The sequence below is a fragment of the Choloepus didactylus genome, chromosome 1, assembly GCF_015220235.1.
Source record: "Choloepus didactylus isolate mChoDid1 chromosome 1, mChoDid1.pri, whole genome shotgun sequence".
Lineage (NCBI taxonomy): Eukaryota > Metazoa > Chordata > Mammalia > Pilosa > Megalonychidae > Choloepus > Choloepus didactylus.
Window position 1 is genome coordinate 109,689,300 of NC_051307.1, and position 19,984 is coordinate 109,709,283.

The 19,984-nt window shown below is 40.2% G+C and overlaps 1 protein-coding gene and 1 pseudogene across 2 annotated transcripts in view; both read left to right on the forward strand.

Moving 5' to 3' along the window:
• The window catches only part of MCCC1 (methylcrotonoyl-CoA carboxylase 1), a 71,392-nt gene that overhangs the window by 8,193 nt on the left and 43,215 nt on the right, over window positions 1-19,984 (forward strand). For both annotated transcript variants that reach the window (XR_005217417.1, XM_037839772.1), the window contains exons 2-4: window positions 806-852; window positions 2,102-2,238; window positions 5,873-5,968. Coding sequence is in view for 1 of the 2 variants with exons in the window: in XM_037839772.1 (XP_037695700.1) it covers window positions 806-852; window positions 2,102-2,238; window positions 5,873-5,968 (280 nt within the window). In the remaining variant the exon portion in view is untranslated. The remainder of the gene's footprint in view (window positions 1-805; window positions 853-2,101; window positions 2,239-5,872; window positions 5,969-19,984) is intronic.
• LOC119537251 lies at window positions 14,754-16,043 on the forward strand (annotated as a pseudogene).

The following is a 19,984-nucleotide window of genomic DNA, read 5'->3' on the forward strand; positions in this document are numbered from 1 at the left end:
TTTCATTCTTGGGAGTGTGAAAAATCTTAGGCATTACCATGGTTTGTGGCCTTCCAAAGCTCAACCCTACCTACAAAATGTTATTCCTTAGTATTTAATTTTCCTCATTAAGGGACAATGTTGAATAAGAGGTTGAGAAACACTGGTGTAGAGTGTTTCAGCAGCTGGCCAGTGTGGGGCTTTGTTGAGAATTTGGCCCTTCCAGCCCCGCAATCAGCATTGTTTCTGCTACCCCATTGAGCTTCCTTCTGTTTAGTTCCCGGTTTAATTGCTCAAAGCTGTCTTATCAGAGGGTTGTATTCAATTGATATTTTTTAAACCAATTTGACCATTTGTTATTTAATAAAATGGGCTAGAACAAAAAATATCAAAATGCAGAGTGAGTCTTAGTTTATGAAACTTGCATTTTAACTGTGAGTGCTATGGGCTGTGAGGTAAAATATATTTTTTTCTTGTGGGTTGTAGTCAAAAAAGTGTCAAAAAACCTGAACTAGATGATCTTGAAGTACCTTGGCTTTTTAATTGTCTATGAATCTGTGATCATATGCCAGCCTCAGGAGCAAGGACGGTCCACAGGCTTCGGGAGTTGACTTCTTCAAGGAAATCAGTAACTACTGATTTTTAGATTGGTTTTCTTTCCACTAAGACAGTCCTACTAAATCAGTTGATTCCTAAGTCCAAGGTTCAACTAAGGTCATGTCTGGAATTGGTTTCAAGTTTTAAAAAATTTAGATTCTTTTGGGGGAAAAATGACTTATCCTGCATATTTTGTTTTATTGTTGTTCCATTTGGATTTATTTTATAGGAGGTGGGCTTGGAAGCAAAGAACCATGAAGTATGGAACCACCACAGGTACTGACAGTCTTCCTTGTTGGATCATTTGATTTGCTTCACATTGTGGATTAAGAAAGAGAAAGGTTTAATGCCTTAGTTTGTGCATAATAGGATTAGTTCTCATACACCTTTGAAGTTTTGGATTTCATGATAATTTTCTTAGTAAGAATTGGGTCATGGTTTTCACCTTTTTAATATCAAATCTCTCTTGCTATTGAGTTTAAAATATTGAGAGTAATAATTGAGAACATTTTATATTTATGTTATTGTTTCTGTTGATCCTCTTCAGTGCTGTTAAATTGGAAAAGCGTAACTATGATGATCTAAATCAATGCTTTTAGAGTTCTATTAAGTAATAGAACCTTTTTTCCCGAATAAAATTTTATATGGAATTCCCAATTATAAAGCATATAAAAGTGTAACTTTTGGTTGATTGAACGTAGAGACCCTCCCACCCCAAACACGTAACTTTTCTGTGATGACTCTTGGGTTCTATAGGATACGCGTTGGAAAACAGTTTTAAATTACATGAAATCTTATGTTTTTGAGAAGGAATAACTTTATTATAAACTATCAAAGAATATTTATTTAATAGGCAATGATCAAGTACATTTTATATATTAATATAATAGCATATCGTTATGGCATTGATATCAGTGGTTTTTTTCAATATTAATTTTTATTACAAGAGGTACAGGCAGGGTAGCAGAGTGACTGAAAGCTCAACTTCTGGAGTAAGGCAGACCTGGATTGAAAGTCTTCATCTACCACCTTTTTTTAGCTGTATAATTTCAGGAAAGTCATATTTTTTTCAGTCTCAGTTTCTTCATCTTTAAAACTGAGATGGCAATAATGGTATATGCTTCATAGGATTATTGTGAGGATTTAAGTCCATGTGGGGTCTTTAGCACAGGACCTGGGGCATACAAAGTATTTATTAAATATTAGTTATTAAGTAGGATGATTCTTTTTTTTAGCTATTATAATTTGATATTGGACAATGTGAACCTTTGGCATAACAAAGGGCCTTATAATGGGGTTTTGATGGATTTTAAGTTGAAAAAGCTGAGTAATTTAAAAGTTTGTGTTAGGATATCTTGAATTTCAGTAAAGAGGAAATAAATGCACTGTTTAATAATATTAGTTAAAATGGTAATTTGAGGCTCCATTATGTTTATAAGCAAAATCATGTTTTATAAACTGGCTAATATTTTAGAATATTTTTACAATATTCATTTGTGTGTGATTTTCATGGTGTTTTAAATAGGAAAAAACATTACCAAGATCCTCATTGCAAACAGAGGAGAAATTGCCTGCAGGGTGATGCGAACAGCCAAAAAAATGGGTGTACAGTCAGTGGCTGTTTATAGTGAGGCCGACAGAAACTCCATACATGTAGACATGGTATGTTGAAAACTGAAAGTCAGATCTTGTGATTGTATGTTTCTGTTTATTGTGTGAATATTTTAGTTCTTTACGTTCTTTATGTTTAATTCTATATTTGTTAGTGTTAACAGTGTTTCGGGAAAGTTAGAGCTACTTACTAATTTCTCTTGGGGACATTTTCCAATTATAATGCTAGTTGAACTGAACAGTATTGCCTAGTAGTGTAGTTGATTTACAGACAATGTCCTTATTTCCTCAAAGATTAGTGAGAATGGTTTGCAGAATGTAGTCAAGCTACAGACCGTACTTTGAGTAACACATAGCCAATTACTGCTGTGCAAAGAGAAATCAAGATTTAGTCTTAGGCAAGTCATTTAACATTCCCGAGTCTTGGTTTATCTGTAAAATCATAACTAAAAATAAAAAACTCTATTCCCCTAGAGTTTATAAATATTATCAATTATGAGTAGCCATTATCCACCAGACAGAACCCCAACCATCGAGGAATTCGGCTCTTGGCCTTCCTTATGCCTGAGGCAAGACTCCAGGCACTAATATAAATACATGGTGACCAACCTCCACTGGGCTTTGAGCAGCACACGGCAGCCCTTGAGGTTCTCTAGCCACTTCTCTCTCTCACTCTGTGCTGTTCCTATACAAACTTGTCTTGCTTCATTCAGACCTCTGACTCCCCTTCTGCCCACTTTATTCTCAGCAGATCATCTTGATTTCACAGAGAAAATAGAATAACTGAGCTTCCTGCCACAGAATCTGCCAACCTGCCTGCAGTAGTCTGCATCCATCCCCTCCCGTCCAGTGCCAGCTGTCTGCCTGTGCCCTGGCTTCAACCCCTTCTCAAGAATCTTCCCTTTCAGTGATGTGTCTTCAGCCATTCCTTCTCCAAGATTCTTCCTAAAAATATGTAAATATGCTGTAGTCCTGTCCATTTCCACAACTATTACTGGCCCCATATTCCTCTCTCCCCATCTAACCCTCCATTTCTTCTCCATGTATGGCCAATTTCAGAATCATCTGCCCTGCTGTTTCCTCTTCTTAACTTCCCATTCTTCTCCACACCAACCCTGTCAAACTTCTGTCCTCACCTGTCTGTTGGAATTGTTTCTGTCTCTTTATTGTCCATATCCCTAAATCCACTGGAGGTTTTTCAGGACTCAGCTGACTGACTTCTTAATGCTATAGGAAACCTGACCTCTTAATGCTATAGGAAATCAAATAAAAATTGGGGACTGAAAAGTCCCCAATTTTTGTTTCTAGCCCAGACTTTCTTTTGAGTCTGAAACATGTATATCTAACTGCCTACTCAGCGTCTCCACTTGGATGTGTAACAGGTACCAAATATAATATGCCTGAAAGTGAACTTAAGATCCTTCCTCTTTACTGAACCTGCTTTTCCCTAACCCCATGGATGGCAACACCACTGCCCAGAAAATAATGCTAGAAATCTGGAAGCCTTCTTTGAACATCTATCTCTCTTCCTTTCCACTATGTATCCTCCCTCCCCGCAGCCCCACTCTAGATAATTACTAAGTGCTATTAATTCTACTTCCCAAACATTTCTTTCCACTTTTTTCTACTCTACCAGCTGCTCCTTAAGTCAAAATCACTATTATGTCTTGTCTGGTCTAATGCTGTAGACTCCTAAGTAGTCTGTCTGCTTCCACTCTTGACTCCCTCTCCACAATATGTTTTCTATACTTCAGCCAGACTGATAGTTTAAAATCAAATTTTGTTCATGTTAATTCCCTCCTTTAAACCTTTTTTTAAATGATTGATTACATTAGCAATAATCTAAAAGATTGGCAGTATTCAGTGGTGGTGAAAGTGGTTAGAAATTAGTATGTTCATATATATTGATGGAAATATATATTGGAAAAACCATTTTAAAGGACAATTAACCAGAAGCTATTAAAATGTGCATATGTTACAACCCAACCCTGTAAACATTCCTCTAGATCTGTCTCCCAGAGAAGTGCTCATACATATATGCAGACAAAAAGGCTCATCCATATGTGTATGCTGCAGCCTTGTCTGCAACAAGTTTTTTGCCGTTACAACGTAAATGTCCATTAAGAGGTACATGATTGAGTGAACTATGGTACCTCCATACTAAAACAAAAAAAAATGAGGTAGACCTATATGAATTAGCAAGAATTACTCGAAACTATTAGTAGTAGAACTATAAAAATATGCTTTCATCAGTTGTAACCAATATACAACACCAAGGTGGTATTAATAATAGGGTGGCATATGGGAATCCTGTATTTTATGCATGATGTTCTGTAAACCCACAACTTCTCTAATATATTAAAAAAAATTGCAGAAGATAATGGTATAGTATGATCCTATTTGTGTTTAAAAAAAAAATTGCATGTGTTTATGTAAATATATATGAGTAAATAGGAATATACATATGGAAAATATGTCCCAAATTGGTCATAGTGATTCTATCTAGAAGGGGATTGAAATGGGGGAAGGGAACAGTGCCAAAGGACTACTTTGCTTTTATATTGTTCACATTCTTTAGAATGAGAATGGGTTTGTATTTTATGGCGTTAAAAGTTAAAAAAAAAGTTAAAAAGTATCCCTTTAGGTGTTTTCTAAGGAGAAAATTCGAAGCTTTTAACCTCCCACAAGGCCCTATGAAATCTGTCCCCTCATGTCTGTCCAGCCTCACCTCTGGCCAGTTGGGCCCCTTGTTCACGCTCTGCTGCAGCCATGCGCGCCTTCTTTAGTCCCTCAAATGGGGCTGGTTCCTTCCTACCTCAGGGCCTTCGAATATTTTTCTCTTCCTGGGAGGCTCTCCCCGATCCCCATTTCTGTTCTCTACTCCACACCTTCTACACATTTGCCAGGCCTAGTTCTAATCAACCTTAAGAAGCCTTCCCCGATCACCCTCAGACCAATCAGGTCCTCCTCCCACTTGCATCATGTCCTTTGGCTTTCCTTCACACCTTTATCACAGCTGTCATTAAGTGTGTGAATGTACACTTAATGTCTGTCTTTCCCTCTAGACAGGGACATTTGTCTTGTTCACTGCTGATAGGCAGCTCCTACATCAAAGCCTGCTACACAGTAGGCGTTCAGTAAGTCATTGAGTGAAAAAATGATGTTTTCTATCTGGTCTACTTCAAGGGATGTTAGGATTATGTGAAAATTTTAAGGGACAGTATACAATAGTTCACAAATGTATGAAAGGAACATTATCATCATTCTCTAATAATTATATAAAAACTTGAGCAAACTTTGTAATTTTATTTCTTGCTATACACATCTGTTGTATATTTTGTCTGTGCTGTCAAACTGTAAACTTTCTGCATTAAATACATGTAAAACTCTTGTTGCTAATAGTAGTAGCATAGCTGATACCTGTTGTTTTTTATCCCTTGGCACTTTAATTTCCTTCTAGTGTGTGGTTTATTCATGAAAATCAGGTTTTGACATTCTCTTCATACAAATGATTCCAAGACTGGATTCTTTTTATAACATAGGCATGAGCTAGTACTTCTCTTTCTCAATTCTTGCATTGTTCTTGGAGAGTTGGCATTTCTATTAATATAATAAAATGATCCTGAAGCAGTGCTGTAGTGCACTAGCCATGCAGTCTGTTAAGTATGTAATATTTCTTGAACAGGCAGATGAAGCATATTGCATTGGCCCCACTCCTGCACAGCAGAGCTACCTTTCTATGGAGAAAATCATTCAAGTGGCCAAGATTTCCACTGCACAGGTAAGAATTGTAAAGATATTTACAATGCGAAAAAAATAAGTTTTGTATAATTTACATAAATTGACATTCTTCATAAAAATTATCTATTTTTAGCTATTCCTAAGTTTTTACATTTGGTTATTGGGCTGTCGTTGTAAACCAGGCACACCCCTTCTCATGCCTTAGCTACCTTTCATACTGAACCCTATGTACTTCAGCACTTTTGGGAGATAGGTGGGGGGAAGATCTAAATTATAAGTGAAAATTAAGAGAGAATTCATCCCTTCTACTTTCAAAACCAGATCCTGTGAACATCAGATCCTTTGGAGGAGATAAGTGGTACTCTGTACAGCAAGCAAAATATAATCAAGAGAAATCTGTCTCCCCTTGACTTCCTGGTCTCTCTCAAAGTGTCTCATTACTTGTTTGCCCCTATCCCGGGTTCACAACTTTGGTGTATTACATCTCTCCTTAGGATTCAGTTTAGTTTGTGTTGAATTTTTCTTAGAAATGTCTCCAGAAGTCATTCTTTTGATCACACAACCAGACCCCTATGATTGCGTATCTGGTTACCCATCTGATCAGTTCAGTGTTCTGCTAGATAAATGTTTTATGAACACTGGTTTCACTATTATCCCCTGCTTTTTATTTTTTTAACCTCACTTCTTCCCTATCCTGTCTCCCAGTTAGCAAATCTTCAGTGGTTACAAGATAAAGTTCAGAGTCTGAGGCTGGCATTTAAGAGCTTCCAATATGGTCCAATCATATTTATCAAATCTTGTTTCTTACCACTAATTCTTAATTATAGCTACAGTATACTTTTATCCATCTCCTTTATACCTACGCTTACTTCTTCTTCTGAACATCTGCTTATATTGTTCCACCTGCCCCAAATGCTCTCTTTCCCCTTCTCTTATCATTCATGCATTTATTCTCTCAATAAGCATTAATTGGTCTCTTGCTTTGTGCTGACTTATAAGCATGGAGATGGGAATAAGACAAAGTTCCTATCCTTATGAAGCTACATTCTAGTAGGTGAGACAGATAATGTACATTTAAACAAGGAACTCAAGTAAGAGAATGGTAAGTGTTGGGCAGAAAATGAAGCAAGAGAAGGGGGTGAAGAGTGACTGGTTGGCAGATACTTTTCAATATGGTGGTCCAGGGAGAGACCTCTCTGAGTAGGTGATAATGAGCAAATGATGAGAAGCAACCAGCTATGTGAGGAGCTCAAGGCAGAATTTTCAGGCAGATGGAATTGGCAGAGCTCTGCAATGAGTGTGGTGCATTTAAGGGACAAAAAACTGGTAAGTGTGGTTGAAGTGAAGGCAATGAGGGACTATGTCATTCAAAGTCCAGTTAGTCAAACTGAAATTCCACTAGATATTTCAACAGTGTGAACACCCATTTCTTGGGCTGGGGAAGTGGAGGCTTGTAAGAGGGGCCTTCCTTCTGCAGCTGTTGCTCCGGTCTCTGTAAAGGAGGCTCTGCCTGGCTGCCACTGCTACATGCCAGGCACAGTGAGGCTGGTTTTGGAAGTTCCAAAAGAAGCTGAAGACTGGAACCAACTGCTGCTGTCCGGGGTGAAGGGAAAGGAAAGCACCTGCTTCCAGTTTCCCTGGAGTGATGCCTGTTTTCAGAACCTAGCAGGAAGCCAGGTGACAAAGAAGAAAAGTGGTTTGCAGAGCCCCATCACAAAGCACAGGGTGGAAGTTTAGAGTTGGAGCTGAGAGAACCCACACCGGAAGAAAGTGTTAGCTGATGAAGCCAGAGAGGTAGAGGCAGGATCATTTAGGGCATGATAATTTGTGTTTCATTCTAAGTACAAGGAAAGCCACTGGAGGATTTTAAGCAGGGGAGTGAAGGAATCTGTCTGATTTACAATTTAATAATATCACCGTGGTTGCCCAGTGGGAAATAGAGGGGTGGGGGTGGGGGAGAGGTGGGGCTAATGACAACCAAATGCAGAATAGCTAGCAGGAAGTTGCAGTAGTCTTGCCCTTCACTGCCAGCAGGATTCCTGCCTCTTTTAAATTCTTTCATGTTTCCTCTAATCACTTTGCTATCCCTTTTCCCTTTAGCATATGATTTCCTGTTCTGTCAATTCATAACCAACTAGCTATTATCTTTTTTAATGATTTTAATGCATATATGGGCTTCTCAACTCCATTGTGCTCTTCTTAAGGGAAGTACCCACGTCCAACACTTGCCTCCCAGCAACCCAAAGAGCTGGTACACAGAAGGTCCTTAATTTGCATTATGAGTATATGTAGTTATTTTTTACTTTTGTGTTCCTGCATCAGTGTTCCCTCCTTTAGAATCAGAGTTTTTAGACTAAATTATTTAGGCATTAAGTTATACCCATGAGTATTTAAAATATGCTAATTTCTTACCATAATTGCATGGAACTTTGAATAGGAAGTGAGATCTGGTAGGTTTGTACAGGTTAGTGTGAAATAGTGACACATCCCAAAGTAGTTTGGGTGGAGAATAAAAATATATATACAGAGCCCCCCTGAGGAGCTGGGGAAAATGCTGACATGATGGACTTCCTCACCTGGGTTGTCACTAATGTTCTCACAAACATTGAGGACTAACAGTTCGGTATGCCGAGCCCTCTATCTTGGGGTCTGCCCTTATGAAGCTTGTTACTGCAAAGGAGAAGCTCAACCTGTCTATAATTGTGTCTAAGAGCCTCCTCCTGAATGCCTCTTTGTTGCTCAGATGTGGCCCTCTCTCTCTCTCTCTAGCTAAGCCAACTCAGCAGGTGAACTCACTGCCCTCCCCACTACGTGGGACCTGACTCCCAGGGGTGTAAATCTCCCTGGCAATGCAGGATATGACTCCTGAGGATGAGCTTGGACCCGGCATTGTGGGATTGAGAACATCTTCTTGACCAAAAGGGGGAAGTGAACGAATGATTGATTTACAGACAATATTTGTCCTTTTGTGTCTGACTTACTTCAGTCAATATGATGTCCTCCAGGTTCATCCATCAACCTTTTTTTTTTTTAAGATGGTTTTGTTCACACACCATACATTCCATCCTAAGGAAACATTTGATGGTTCCCTGCATAATCATGTATTTATGTATTCACCACCATCACCACTATCTGTATAAGCACATTTCCATTTTTTCCACAAAGAAAGAGGAAGAGTCCAAGAAGATGGAGAGACAAAAAAGAAAAAGAAAAAGAAAGAAAAAAAAATGACAGCTAAAAAGCAACAAAAGGAAAGATGGAACTAAAATAAAGTGTAATAAAAGAGTCAGACCACATCACCAACGCCAAGAGTCCCACACCCCTCCTTTGTATACCCGTCTCACAGGCATTTGGGTTTGGTACATTGCCCCTGCCATATCAAAGGAAGCATAATACAGTGTTTCCACCAACTATAGTCTCTAGTTCGCATTGATTGCATTTTTTCCCCATTTTGAACGCCTTGCAAGATTGACATTCATTTGTTCTCATGTAAAAACATATTTGTACATATTTGTATATTTTATCACAATTGTTCAGCACTCTAGGTTTCACTAAGTTATACAGTCCCAGTCTTTATTTTCCCTCTTTTCTTCTTGTGTCCCACATGCCCCTTCCACTTTCAACCATACTCACAGTCATCTTTGTTTAGTGTACTTGTTGTGCTACCATCACCCAAAATTGTGTTCCAAACACAGTGTCTTTTCTTATCTGTCTGTAGTGCTCCTTTTAGTATTTCCTGTAGCACAGGTATCTTGTTCACAAAGTCTCTCATTGTTTGTTAGAGAATATTTTAAACTCTCCCTCATATTTGAAGGACAGTTTTGCCGGATATAGGATTCCTGGTTGGCGGTTTTTCTCTTTCAGTATCTTAAATATATCACACCACTGCCTTCCTTTTTATTTATTTTGTTTGTTTGTTGTTTTTCTTAAAATGCAATTTTTATTGAGATAAATTCACACGCCATATAATCCATCCAAAGTATACTGTCAGTGGCTCACAGTATCATCATATAGTTGTGCATTCGTCACCACAATCAATTTTCGAACATTTTCATTACTCCAAAATAAAGAAAAAAATAAAAATAAAAAAGAACACCCAAAACATCCCATACTCCTTAACCCCCCTTATTATTTATATATTTTTTGTCTTTATTTTACTACTCATCTGCCCATACACTGGATAAAGAGAGCATCAGTCACAAGGTTTTCACAATCACACTGTCCCACAATAAAAGCTATATAGTTATACAGTCATCATCAAGAATCAAGGCTACTGCATTACCGTTCAACAGATTCAGGTATTACCTTCTAGCTATTTAATACACTAGAAACTAAAAAGGAATATCTATATAAGGTGTAATAATAACCTCCAGAATGACCTCTTGACTTTATTTTGAAATCTCTTAACCACTGAAACTTTATATTTTGTTTCATTTCTTTTCCCCCTTTTGGTCTAGAAGGCATTCTCAATTCCACGATGCCAGGGCCAGGCTCATCCCTGGGAGTCCTGTCCCACATTGCCAGGGAGACATACCCCTGTGAGTCATGTCCCATGTAGAGAGGAAGGGTAGTGAGTTTATCTGCAGAACTGACTTTGTAGATTTTTCTCATGGTTGATCATAGTGTGCTTGCTGCATAACATCACTGACTATCATTTTAGTAGTCTTTCAAGCCAGCTCTTCTTGGGCCCCGTCAGTATTTCCTTGCCCCCATTACTTCGTGGCTTGTGAGAACATGAATCCTTTTGATTTCTTCACATTGGGTTCAGGCTCAGATTCTCGCATGAACTGCCCCAGGTCACGGACTCTTCCAAATGTCATCTTCTCTGCATATGTCACTGATACAATGATTCGGGATCCAGACTTGCAGCATCTATAATTATTGCTTTGTCAAAATTTTTCAGAATTTTCACACTGACTTTTTCCACACTGGACTGGGAAGTGGAGCTGTCAGGGCTGCCCAGGTGGCTCTCGTCAGGGGGCACAGCAGAGCCCTGGGCAGATGGGGGAACACTCCCTCCCAGGAAGTCATCTCCGTGAACCAAGTGGATGAGATCATTCAAATATTTGTAATAAAGATTGCTGGACAAAAAGTCGGGCAAAAAGACCTTCTCCATGGTGGTCCAGGCCTGACATAATGGAGTTGTGAAACAGTTAGGAAGTGGCCCACCTTCCCTGCAAATACTGGATTCAATTTCTAATCGGACCACGTCATCAAATCCAAGAGGATGTGTGGCTTGGAGGGAGAAGTACCTGTCATATAAAATCATGGCATCGTTCTGCGCCTCCTGTCCATCATACTGGCCCTTTTTGGCAGCAAGCTGAGACTGGAAGTTATCAGCTGCCAACCGTAACTGTACGATATTCACTGCATCCTCTTTTTCCATGTACACAGAGAAATAAAAGAGGGCTGACTCACAGAAGAGAATGTCAGCCAGCAAAACAGTTCCACTGGTCAGCACTTCAGTCTCGTATTTACAGAAATGGTGACTTTGCAGAAACTCACTAAAGTGCTGTTGCTCCATTGCACTAAAGACTATGGACTGTGCCAAAACAAAACAGTTGGGATCCACCTGTCCATCTTCTCCACAAATCTTTGCTATGATGTCATTTCTCATTGCTTCTGTAATTGGTATTGGCTTAGCAGCATCTGGAGATATATATTTGGTAAAAGTGTTCACTGCATCTTGTTCTATACTTCTCATTAGTTTTCCTGATAGTGGAGAAGAGGGACTACTTCTACTGGCTACTGTAAGTCTGGAGGATTCTTGGTTTTCCATGGAAACTTGACGAGTTCCTGCTCTGGCCGTTTCAAGATGGAAAAAATGGCCATTGTCACATTCCTGGAAAAGCAGCAAGTGGTGCTGAGTGTTTTTAGTTCTGTTGTTCAGGTCAGTTCCTTCTGATTGGGTCATAAGCAACTGTGCTGAGCTAGAATCCTCCAATCGCTTGTCAAGAGATTCGGTTACAAAAGATGCTGTATTTTTGTGCTTTTTAGTTGGAGAGACAGGCTCAGCCAATGAGCTCTGCTTCACGGTATTTAGACTGTGTGCTCTTATTCAGGACCAAGTTGTAGAGTGAAAACTTACAGCTTCTAGCCAGAATTTAACCAAATGTTCCATTCTATGAAGTTCCATGACTTGAATGAAATAAGGGAGGACAACAGTGTCGTGCAAGACTTGCTCAAGGGTCTTTGAAAGACTTGATTTGGTCTCTTGAGTCTGGTAATCTAGACAAGATCTGCCCAGGTCACCAAAGTGGGTGGCCTCCTTGTGGCTTAGTTGCCTCTTGAGTGCCTCTGTCCTGCCTCTCGAGAGGGGGTCCATGTTGGCAGAAATAGCATTGATTGCAACATGACTTGGTCCTGCGGCCTCCAGCAGGGCATGATTTTTGGTGCTTTTTTTTGTGGGAAATGTACAGATATTGAGGCTTGTTGTAGGTCACTGAGTTAGTAAAGAGCAGAGCCGGGACTTTAAAATTTCACCCTCTTTCCTCTAGGAAAAAACTCAGACTCTAGAATTCCTTTAACTGATTTGACATCTGAGGTCATCTCTTGTCCTTTGCCTTTTGCTTTCTGCCAGAAGAAGGACACAGTGGGGCCTGGGTTGGGGTGGGGGGGTGCCAGGGGACTGTCACGGGGAGGGCCTGGCTCCCCTCATTCAACAACTGGCCCAGACTTCCAGGTCCACAGCGGCCGCCACACTAGCCCAAAAACAGACCCTCCTTCTGGATGTGGGCCCCATCACCTCCTCGAGATGCCCAGGCAGCTCCTGCCGCCATATTATCAACCACACCACTGCCTTCTTGCCTCCATGGTTTCTACTGAGAAATCTGCACAAAGTCTTATCAAACTTTCTTTGTATGTGATGGATTGCTTTTCTCTTGCTGCTTTCAGGATTCTCTCTATCTTTGGTGTTTGATAATCTGATTATTGTCTTGGTATAGGCCTATTCAGAGCTATTCTGTTTGGGCTATGCTGCGCTTCTTGGATCTGTAATTTTATCTCTTTCATAAGAGATGGGAAATTTTCAGTGATTATTTCCTCTTATTGCTTCTGCCCCTTTTCCCTTCTCTTCTGTTGGGACGCCCATGACACATACATTCATGTGCTTCATGTTGTCATTCAGTTCCCTGAAACATTGCTCATATTTTTCCATTCTTTTCCCTATCTGTTCTTTTGTGTGTAGGATTTCAGGTGTCCTGTTCTCCAGTTCCTGAATGTTTTCTTCTGCCTCTTGAAATCTGCTGATGTATGTCTCCATTGTGTTTTTCATCTCTTGTGTTGTGCCTTTCATTTCCATAGATTCTGCCAGTTGTTTTTTCGAACTTTTGATTTCTACCTTATGTTTGCCCAGTGTTTTCTTTATATCCTTCCACTCCTTTGCCATATCTTCCCTGTACTCATTGACTTGGTTTTTTAATTTTTTTTGAATATTTGTTTGAAAATCTTTATTGATTGTTTCATTAAAGTGAAACAATATCTCCATTGTATCTTAATTGAGGTGTAAGTTTGTTCCTTTTACTGGACCGTATCTTCATTTTTCCTAGTGTAGTTTGTAGTTTTCTGTTGTCTAGGCATCTGGTTTCCTTGGTGACTGCAATTGGATTTTCCAAGACCAGAATGGGTTCAGGTCTCAGAATGGGATTATATTCAGCTTCAAGTTTCCCTGAGGGTATATTTTAGAAGATTGACAGACTTTCCTGTTAAGCCTCTAGCCGCTGTGCTTTTCCTAACCTGTCCAGTAGGTAGCGCCTGTCAGCCTGTTGCTCCTGACTGTTGAAAGGAGGTGTGGCCCCTTTAGTTCTCAGCTTAGGTTGTTTCTGGTTTGATTGTTTCCCCCCAGGTCCTGGGGTCTGCGTTGTGAAGGGAAGGCTGGCACTAGAGCTGGGGCCCTATCTCTTTCTTCTTAGGGAAGATACATGCCTTAGGGAGTTATCATCTGCATTTGAATTACTCCTTTGTCTCTCTCACTCTGTTAACTCCACCCCTGTCTGGGTCAGAGTGCTAAGGCTGAGGCTTTCTCCACTGAGCCACTCAAGTTGAGAGAGAGAAAAAGGGAAAGAAAGCCCCTTTTCAGAGCCAGTCTCTGGTCCCCCAGTTTCACCCATTGGCCAGAGATAGCACCTGGTCTTGTGGGCTCCATTTCCTGGGACATAGGAGTTTTCTGGCTCTCTAAGGTCAGCTGTCTCTAAAACCCTCTGTATTTTTTTTTTTAATTCTTTTTTTTTTTTTCCGTCAGCTCCGTCTCTTCTCCACTGGGAGTGACCTCAGGGTACTTTGCTGCTTGTTAGGGGTTTGTCTATGCTTGTAGCTTGTATTCAGCTGTCCACATTTGTTAATTAAAACCCCAGTTAGACTGAGCTATATTCACTTGCTCCAGGAATGCTGCTTTCTCCCACAGTGAGTTCTTGCAGCTCAGCCTGCCATGGGGGGAGTGGGCTCCTGGCACGGTTCCACAGTTTTTACTTACAGCTTTTATGCTGCAATCTCAGCCATTCCACCCATTCCAGGTTGGTGTACAATGTATGGGCGGTCACAGTTGTCCCCCAGCAGTTGTTCCATATTATTTACTAGTTGTTCCTGTTGTTTATTAGTTGCTCCAGGGGACTAACTAAATTTCACACCTCTCTATGCCTCCATCTTGCCCTTCCTCCAGACGGCATTATTTGATTGATTTTCCATGTCTGTATTTTTACATATTAGCATAATGCAAATACCATTCAATATTTCAAAACAATTTCCTAAGTAAAAAAATAAAATAAAATAAAATAAAATAAACAGATGGCAAGGATGTGGAGTAACTGAACCTTCATACAGTGCTGGTAGAAATGTAAAATGGTGCAGCCACCTTGGAAGACAGTTGGCAGTTCCTCAAAAGGTTAAACATATGGTCACTGTATGGACTAACAATTCCACTCCTTAGGTATATATCAAAAAGATAACTGAGCTCATCAGACGGGGGACAGAAATGCTTCTGGAAGAACCATCACGATGGCTGCCCAAGGAGAACCGCAAATTCAGTTTAAACTTGTATTGGTTGACGATGGTGGTACTGGAAAAACTACATTTGTGATACGTCATTTGACTGGTGAATTTGAGAAGTATGTAGCTACCTTGGGTGTTGAGGTCCATCCCCTCATGGTCCATACCAACAGAGGTCCTATTAAATTCAATGTGTGGGACACAGCTGATCAGGAGAAATTCGGTGGCCTGAGAGATGGCTATTACATCCAAGCCCAGTGTGCCCTTATAATGTTTGATGTAACATCAAGAGTTACTTACAAGAATGTTCCTAACTGGCATAGAGATCTGGTACGAGTGTGTGAAAACATCCCCATCGTGTTGTGTGGCAACGAAGTGGATATTAAGGACAGGAAAGTTAAGGCAAAATCCATCGTCTTCCACTGAAAGAAGAATCTTCACTACTATGACATTTCTGCCAAAAGTAACTACAACTTTGAAAAGCCCTTCCTTTGGCTGCTAGAAAACTGACTGGAGACCCTAGCTTGGAGTTTGTGGCCATGCCTGCTCTTGCCCCACCAGAGGTTGTCATGGACCCAGCTTTGGCAGCACAGTATGAACATGACTCAGAGGTTGCTCAGACAACTGCTCTGCCGGATGAGGATGACGACCTGTGAGAAAGTGAAGCTGGAGCCCAGCGTTAGAAGTCTAGTTTTATAGGCAACTGTCCTGTGATGTCAGTGGTGCACCGTGTTTGCCACTTTATTATATAGCTAAGCGGATCATGTGCTTAATCTTTGGGATGCTGAAGGAGATGAATGGGCTTTGGAGTGAATGTGGCAGTTAAAAAAATAACCTTCATCTTTTGGACCTGAATATTTAGCTATTTTGGAACACAGTTGTTTCCTTTTTGAGTTTCATATATAAGACTGCTACAGTGACATCACAATATTCAGTGATAAAGTCTTGTTTGTTACTGTCATACCCATTCCTTTTTGTTTAGAATCAGAATAGAGTTGTATTTCAAATATCTTAAAAAAATTTAAAAAGATACTGAAAGAGAAAAACCACCAACCAAGAATCCTATATCCAGCAAAACTGTCCTTCAGATATGAGGGAGAGCTTAAAATATTCTCAGACAAACAGGCAATGCCAGAGTTTGTGAACAAGATACCTGCTCTACAGGAAACACTAAAGGAAGCACTGCAGATAGAAAGGAAAAGACAGGAGTGAGAGGTTTGGAAAACAATTTTGGGAGATAGTAGCACAGCAATGTAAGTACACTGAACAAACATGACTGTGAGTATGGTTGAAAGAGGAAGGCTGGGACCATGTGGGACACCAGAACAAAAGAGGAAGGATAAAGACTGGGACTGTGTAACTCAGGGAAACCTAGGGTACCCAACAATTGTACTAAAAAGTACAAATATGTTTTACATGAGGTAGAGCAAATGAATGTCAACATTGCAAGGTATTAAAAATAGGGTGGGATTGGGGGAAAATACAATCAATGCAAACTAGAGACTATAATTAACAGAAACATTGTATTATGCTTCCTTTAATATAACAAAGGCAATATACCAAAGCTAAATGCATATGCGGTGGGGGGATAGGGGAAGGATATGGGACTCCTGGCACTGGTGATGTTGTCTGACTCTTTATTCTACTTTAGGTTAATGCTAACTTTCCTTTTGTTGCTTTCTGTCATATTTTTTTGTTGTTGTTGTTTTATTTCTCTCTCTCTTTCTCTTTTCCTTTTCTTTTGTCTCTGTGCCTTCTTTGACTCTACCTCCTCTTTGGGGAAGAAATGGAGATGTCCTTATATAGACAGTGGCGATGGTGCTGAATACATAAATACATGACTATACAGGGAACCAATGATTGTTTACTTAGGACAGAATGTATAGTGTGTGAACAAAACCATCTTAAAAGAAATGGGTTGATGAAGAAACCTTGAGGGCACTATATTGAGTGAAATAAGACAGACACATAAAAGCAAATATTGCAGGATCTCACCAATATGAACTAATTATAATATGTAAACTCATAGACATGAAATATAAGTTACCAGAATATAGAATGAAGCTAAAGAAGGGGAGCAGTTGCTTATTGTGAGCAGAATGTTCAATTAGGGTGAACTTCAATGTTTGGAAATGGACAGGGGTGATGGTAGCATGTTGTGAGAATAACTAACAGTGCTGAAAGGTGTGTGAAGGTGGTGGAAAGGGTGAGCTCAGAGTCAGATATGTCACCAGAAGGAAAGTTGGAGGTTAAAAGATGGGAATGTAAAAGGGGCAAGATGGCGGCATAGAGAGGAGTGGAAGCTAAGTAGTCCCCCTGGAACAACTACAAAAAACCAGAAACAACTAGTAAATAATCCAGAATAACTGCGGGGGGACAAACGAGACCATCCATTCATCATACACCAACCTGAATTGGGAGGAATGCCCAAGAACACAGCATAAAATCTGTAAGTAAAACCTGTGGAACCAGGTCAGGAGACCCCCTCCCCCATAGCCCGAGCTGCGGAGCCTCGTGGTGCCAGAGAGAAGCTCTCTCCCAGCAAGCAAATACAGCTCAGCTGAGCTCCAACTGGGGTTTTAAGTAGCGAGTGTGAACTGCTCACTACAGGTACGCAGCCCCAAAAAACAGACAAGAGGCTTTGGGTGACGACTGACCTGGCAGAGCCGGAGGATTGCCTTGGACTGGGTCTGAAGGGGACTGTCTGTTTCTTTTTTGGCTCAGTGGAGAAAGCCCCAGTCATTTTCAGTTTCCACAGTTGTGACTCTGGGAAGGGTGGAGACACCACAAGCAGAGAGCAAGACCATTGAAATGCTAATGACCTCCACCTGAGGGGTCTGTCTTCTCTAGGAGGAAAGGGGTGGGGCCCTTTCCATTCAGAACCAGACCCCAGAGCCTGGGGGAACACGGCCATACCTCCTCACACCAGTCAAGAATTATAGGCTAACAGGCGTCATCTGCTGGGCAGAAAAGCACAGTGACCCGAGGCATCAAAGGGTGGAGCAATTTTCTAAGACACACCCGCAGGGAAACCAGATACTGAATATTTCTTCCCTCTGGGACCTGAGCCTGTTCTGGTCTGGGAAAACCTGATTTTGATAACCAAGGAAACCATGCCTAGACAACAGAAAATTACAACCTACACTAAGAAAAACAAAATTATGGCCCAGTCAAAGGAACAAACATACACTTCAGCTGAGATACAGGAATTTAAACAACTAATGCTAAATCAATTCAAAAAGTTTAGAGAAGATATTGCAAAAGAGATAGAGGCTGTAAAGGAAGCACTGGACATGTATACGGCAGAAATCAAAAGTTCAAAAAACCTACTAGTAGAATCTATGGAAATGAAAGGCACAACACAAGAGACGAAAGACACAATGGAAACATACAACAGCAGATCTCAAGAGGCAGAAGAAAACACCCAGGAACTGGAGAACAAAACACCTGAAAGCCTACACACAAAGGAGCAGATGGAGAAAAGAATGAAAAAATATGAGCAACGTCTCCGGGAACTCAAGGATGAAACAAAGTACAATAATGTACGTATCATTGGTGTCCCAGAAGGAGAAGAGAAGGGAAAGGGGGCAGAAGCAATAATAGAGGAAATAATCAATGAAAATTTCCCATCTCTTATGAAAGACATAAAATTACAGATCCAAGAAGCGCAGCGTACTCCAAACAGAAGAGATATGAATAGGCCTACGCCAAGACACTTAATAATCAGATTATCAAATGTCAAAGACAAAGAGAGAATCCTGAAAGCAGCAAGAGAAAAGCAATCCATTACATACAAAGGAAGCTTCATAAGACTATGTGCGGACCTCTCAGCAGAAACCATGGAGGCAAGAAGGAAGTGGTGTGATATATTTAAGATACTGAAAGAGAAAAACCACCAACCAAGAATCCTGTATCCAGCAAAGCTGTCCTTCAAATATGAGGGAGAACTCAAAATATTTTCTGACAAACAGACAATGAGAGACTTTGTGAACAAGACACCTGTCCTACAGGAAATACTAAAGGGAGCACTACAGGGTGATAGAAGACAGGAGTGTGTGGTTTGGAACACAATTTTGGGAGATGGTAGCACAACAATGTAAGTACTCTGAACAAAGGTAACTATGAATACGGTTGAGAGAGGAAGGTGGGGAGCACGTGAGACACCACAAGAAAGGAGGAAAGATAACGACTGGGACTGTGTAACTTGGTGAAATCTAGAGTATTCAACAATTGTGACAAAATGTACAAATATGTTCTTTTACGAGGGAGAACAAGCAAATGTCAACCTTTCAAGGTGTTAAAAATGGGGAGGCACTGGGGGAGGGATGCAATCAGCATAAACTAGAGACTGTAACTAATAGAATCATTGTATTATGCTTCCTTTAATGTAACAAAGGTGATATACCGAGGTGAATGCAGATAAGAGGGAGGGATAGGGGAGGCATGTTAGACACTTGACATTGGTGGTATTGTCTGATTCTTTATTCTACTTTGATTTAAGGTTATTTTTCCTTTTGCTGCTTCCTAGCTGTCATTTTTTGTTTGTTTGTTTCCTCTTTCTTTTGCCTCTCTACCTTCTTTGACTCTCCCTCCTGCCTTGTGGAAGAAATGTAGATGCTCTTGCTTAGTATGAGCAGAATGTTCAATTAGGATGAACTTAAATGTTTGGAAATGAACAGGGGTGTTGGTAGCAAGATGTGAGAATAACTAACAGCGCCGAATGGTGTGTGAATGAGGTGGAAAGGGGAAGCTCAGAGTCATATATGTCACCAGAAGGAAAGTTGGAGGTCAAAAGATGGAAGTGTATAAAACTGAATCCTATGGTGGGCAGTGTCCATGATCAACTGTACAAATACTAGAAATCACTTCATGAACCAGAACAAATGTATGACAATACAATTAGAAGTTAATAATAGAGGGGCATATAGGGAAGAACTGTATACCTATTACAAACTATATACTACAGTTAGTAGTATTTCAACATTTTTTCATAAACAGTAACAAACGTACTATATCAATACTAGGAGTCAACAATTGAGGGGGGTTGGTTAGGGATAGGGGAGGTTTAGAGTTT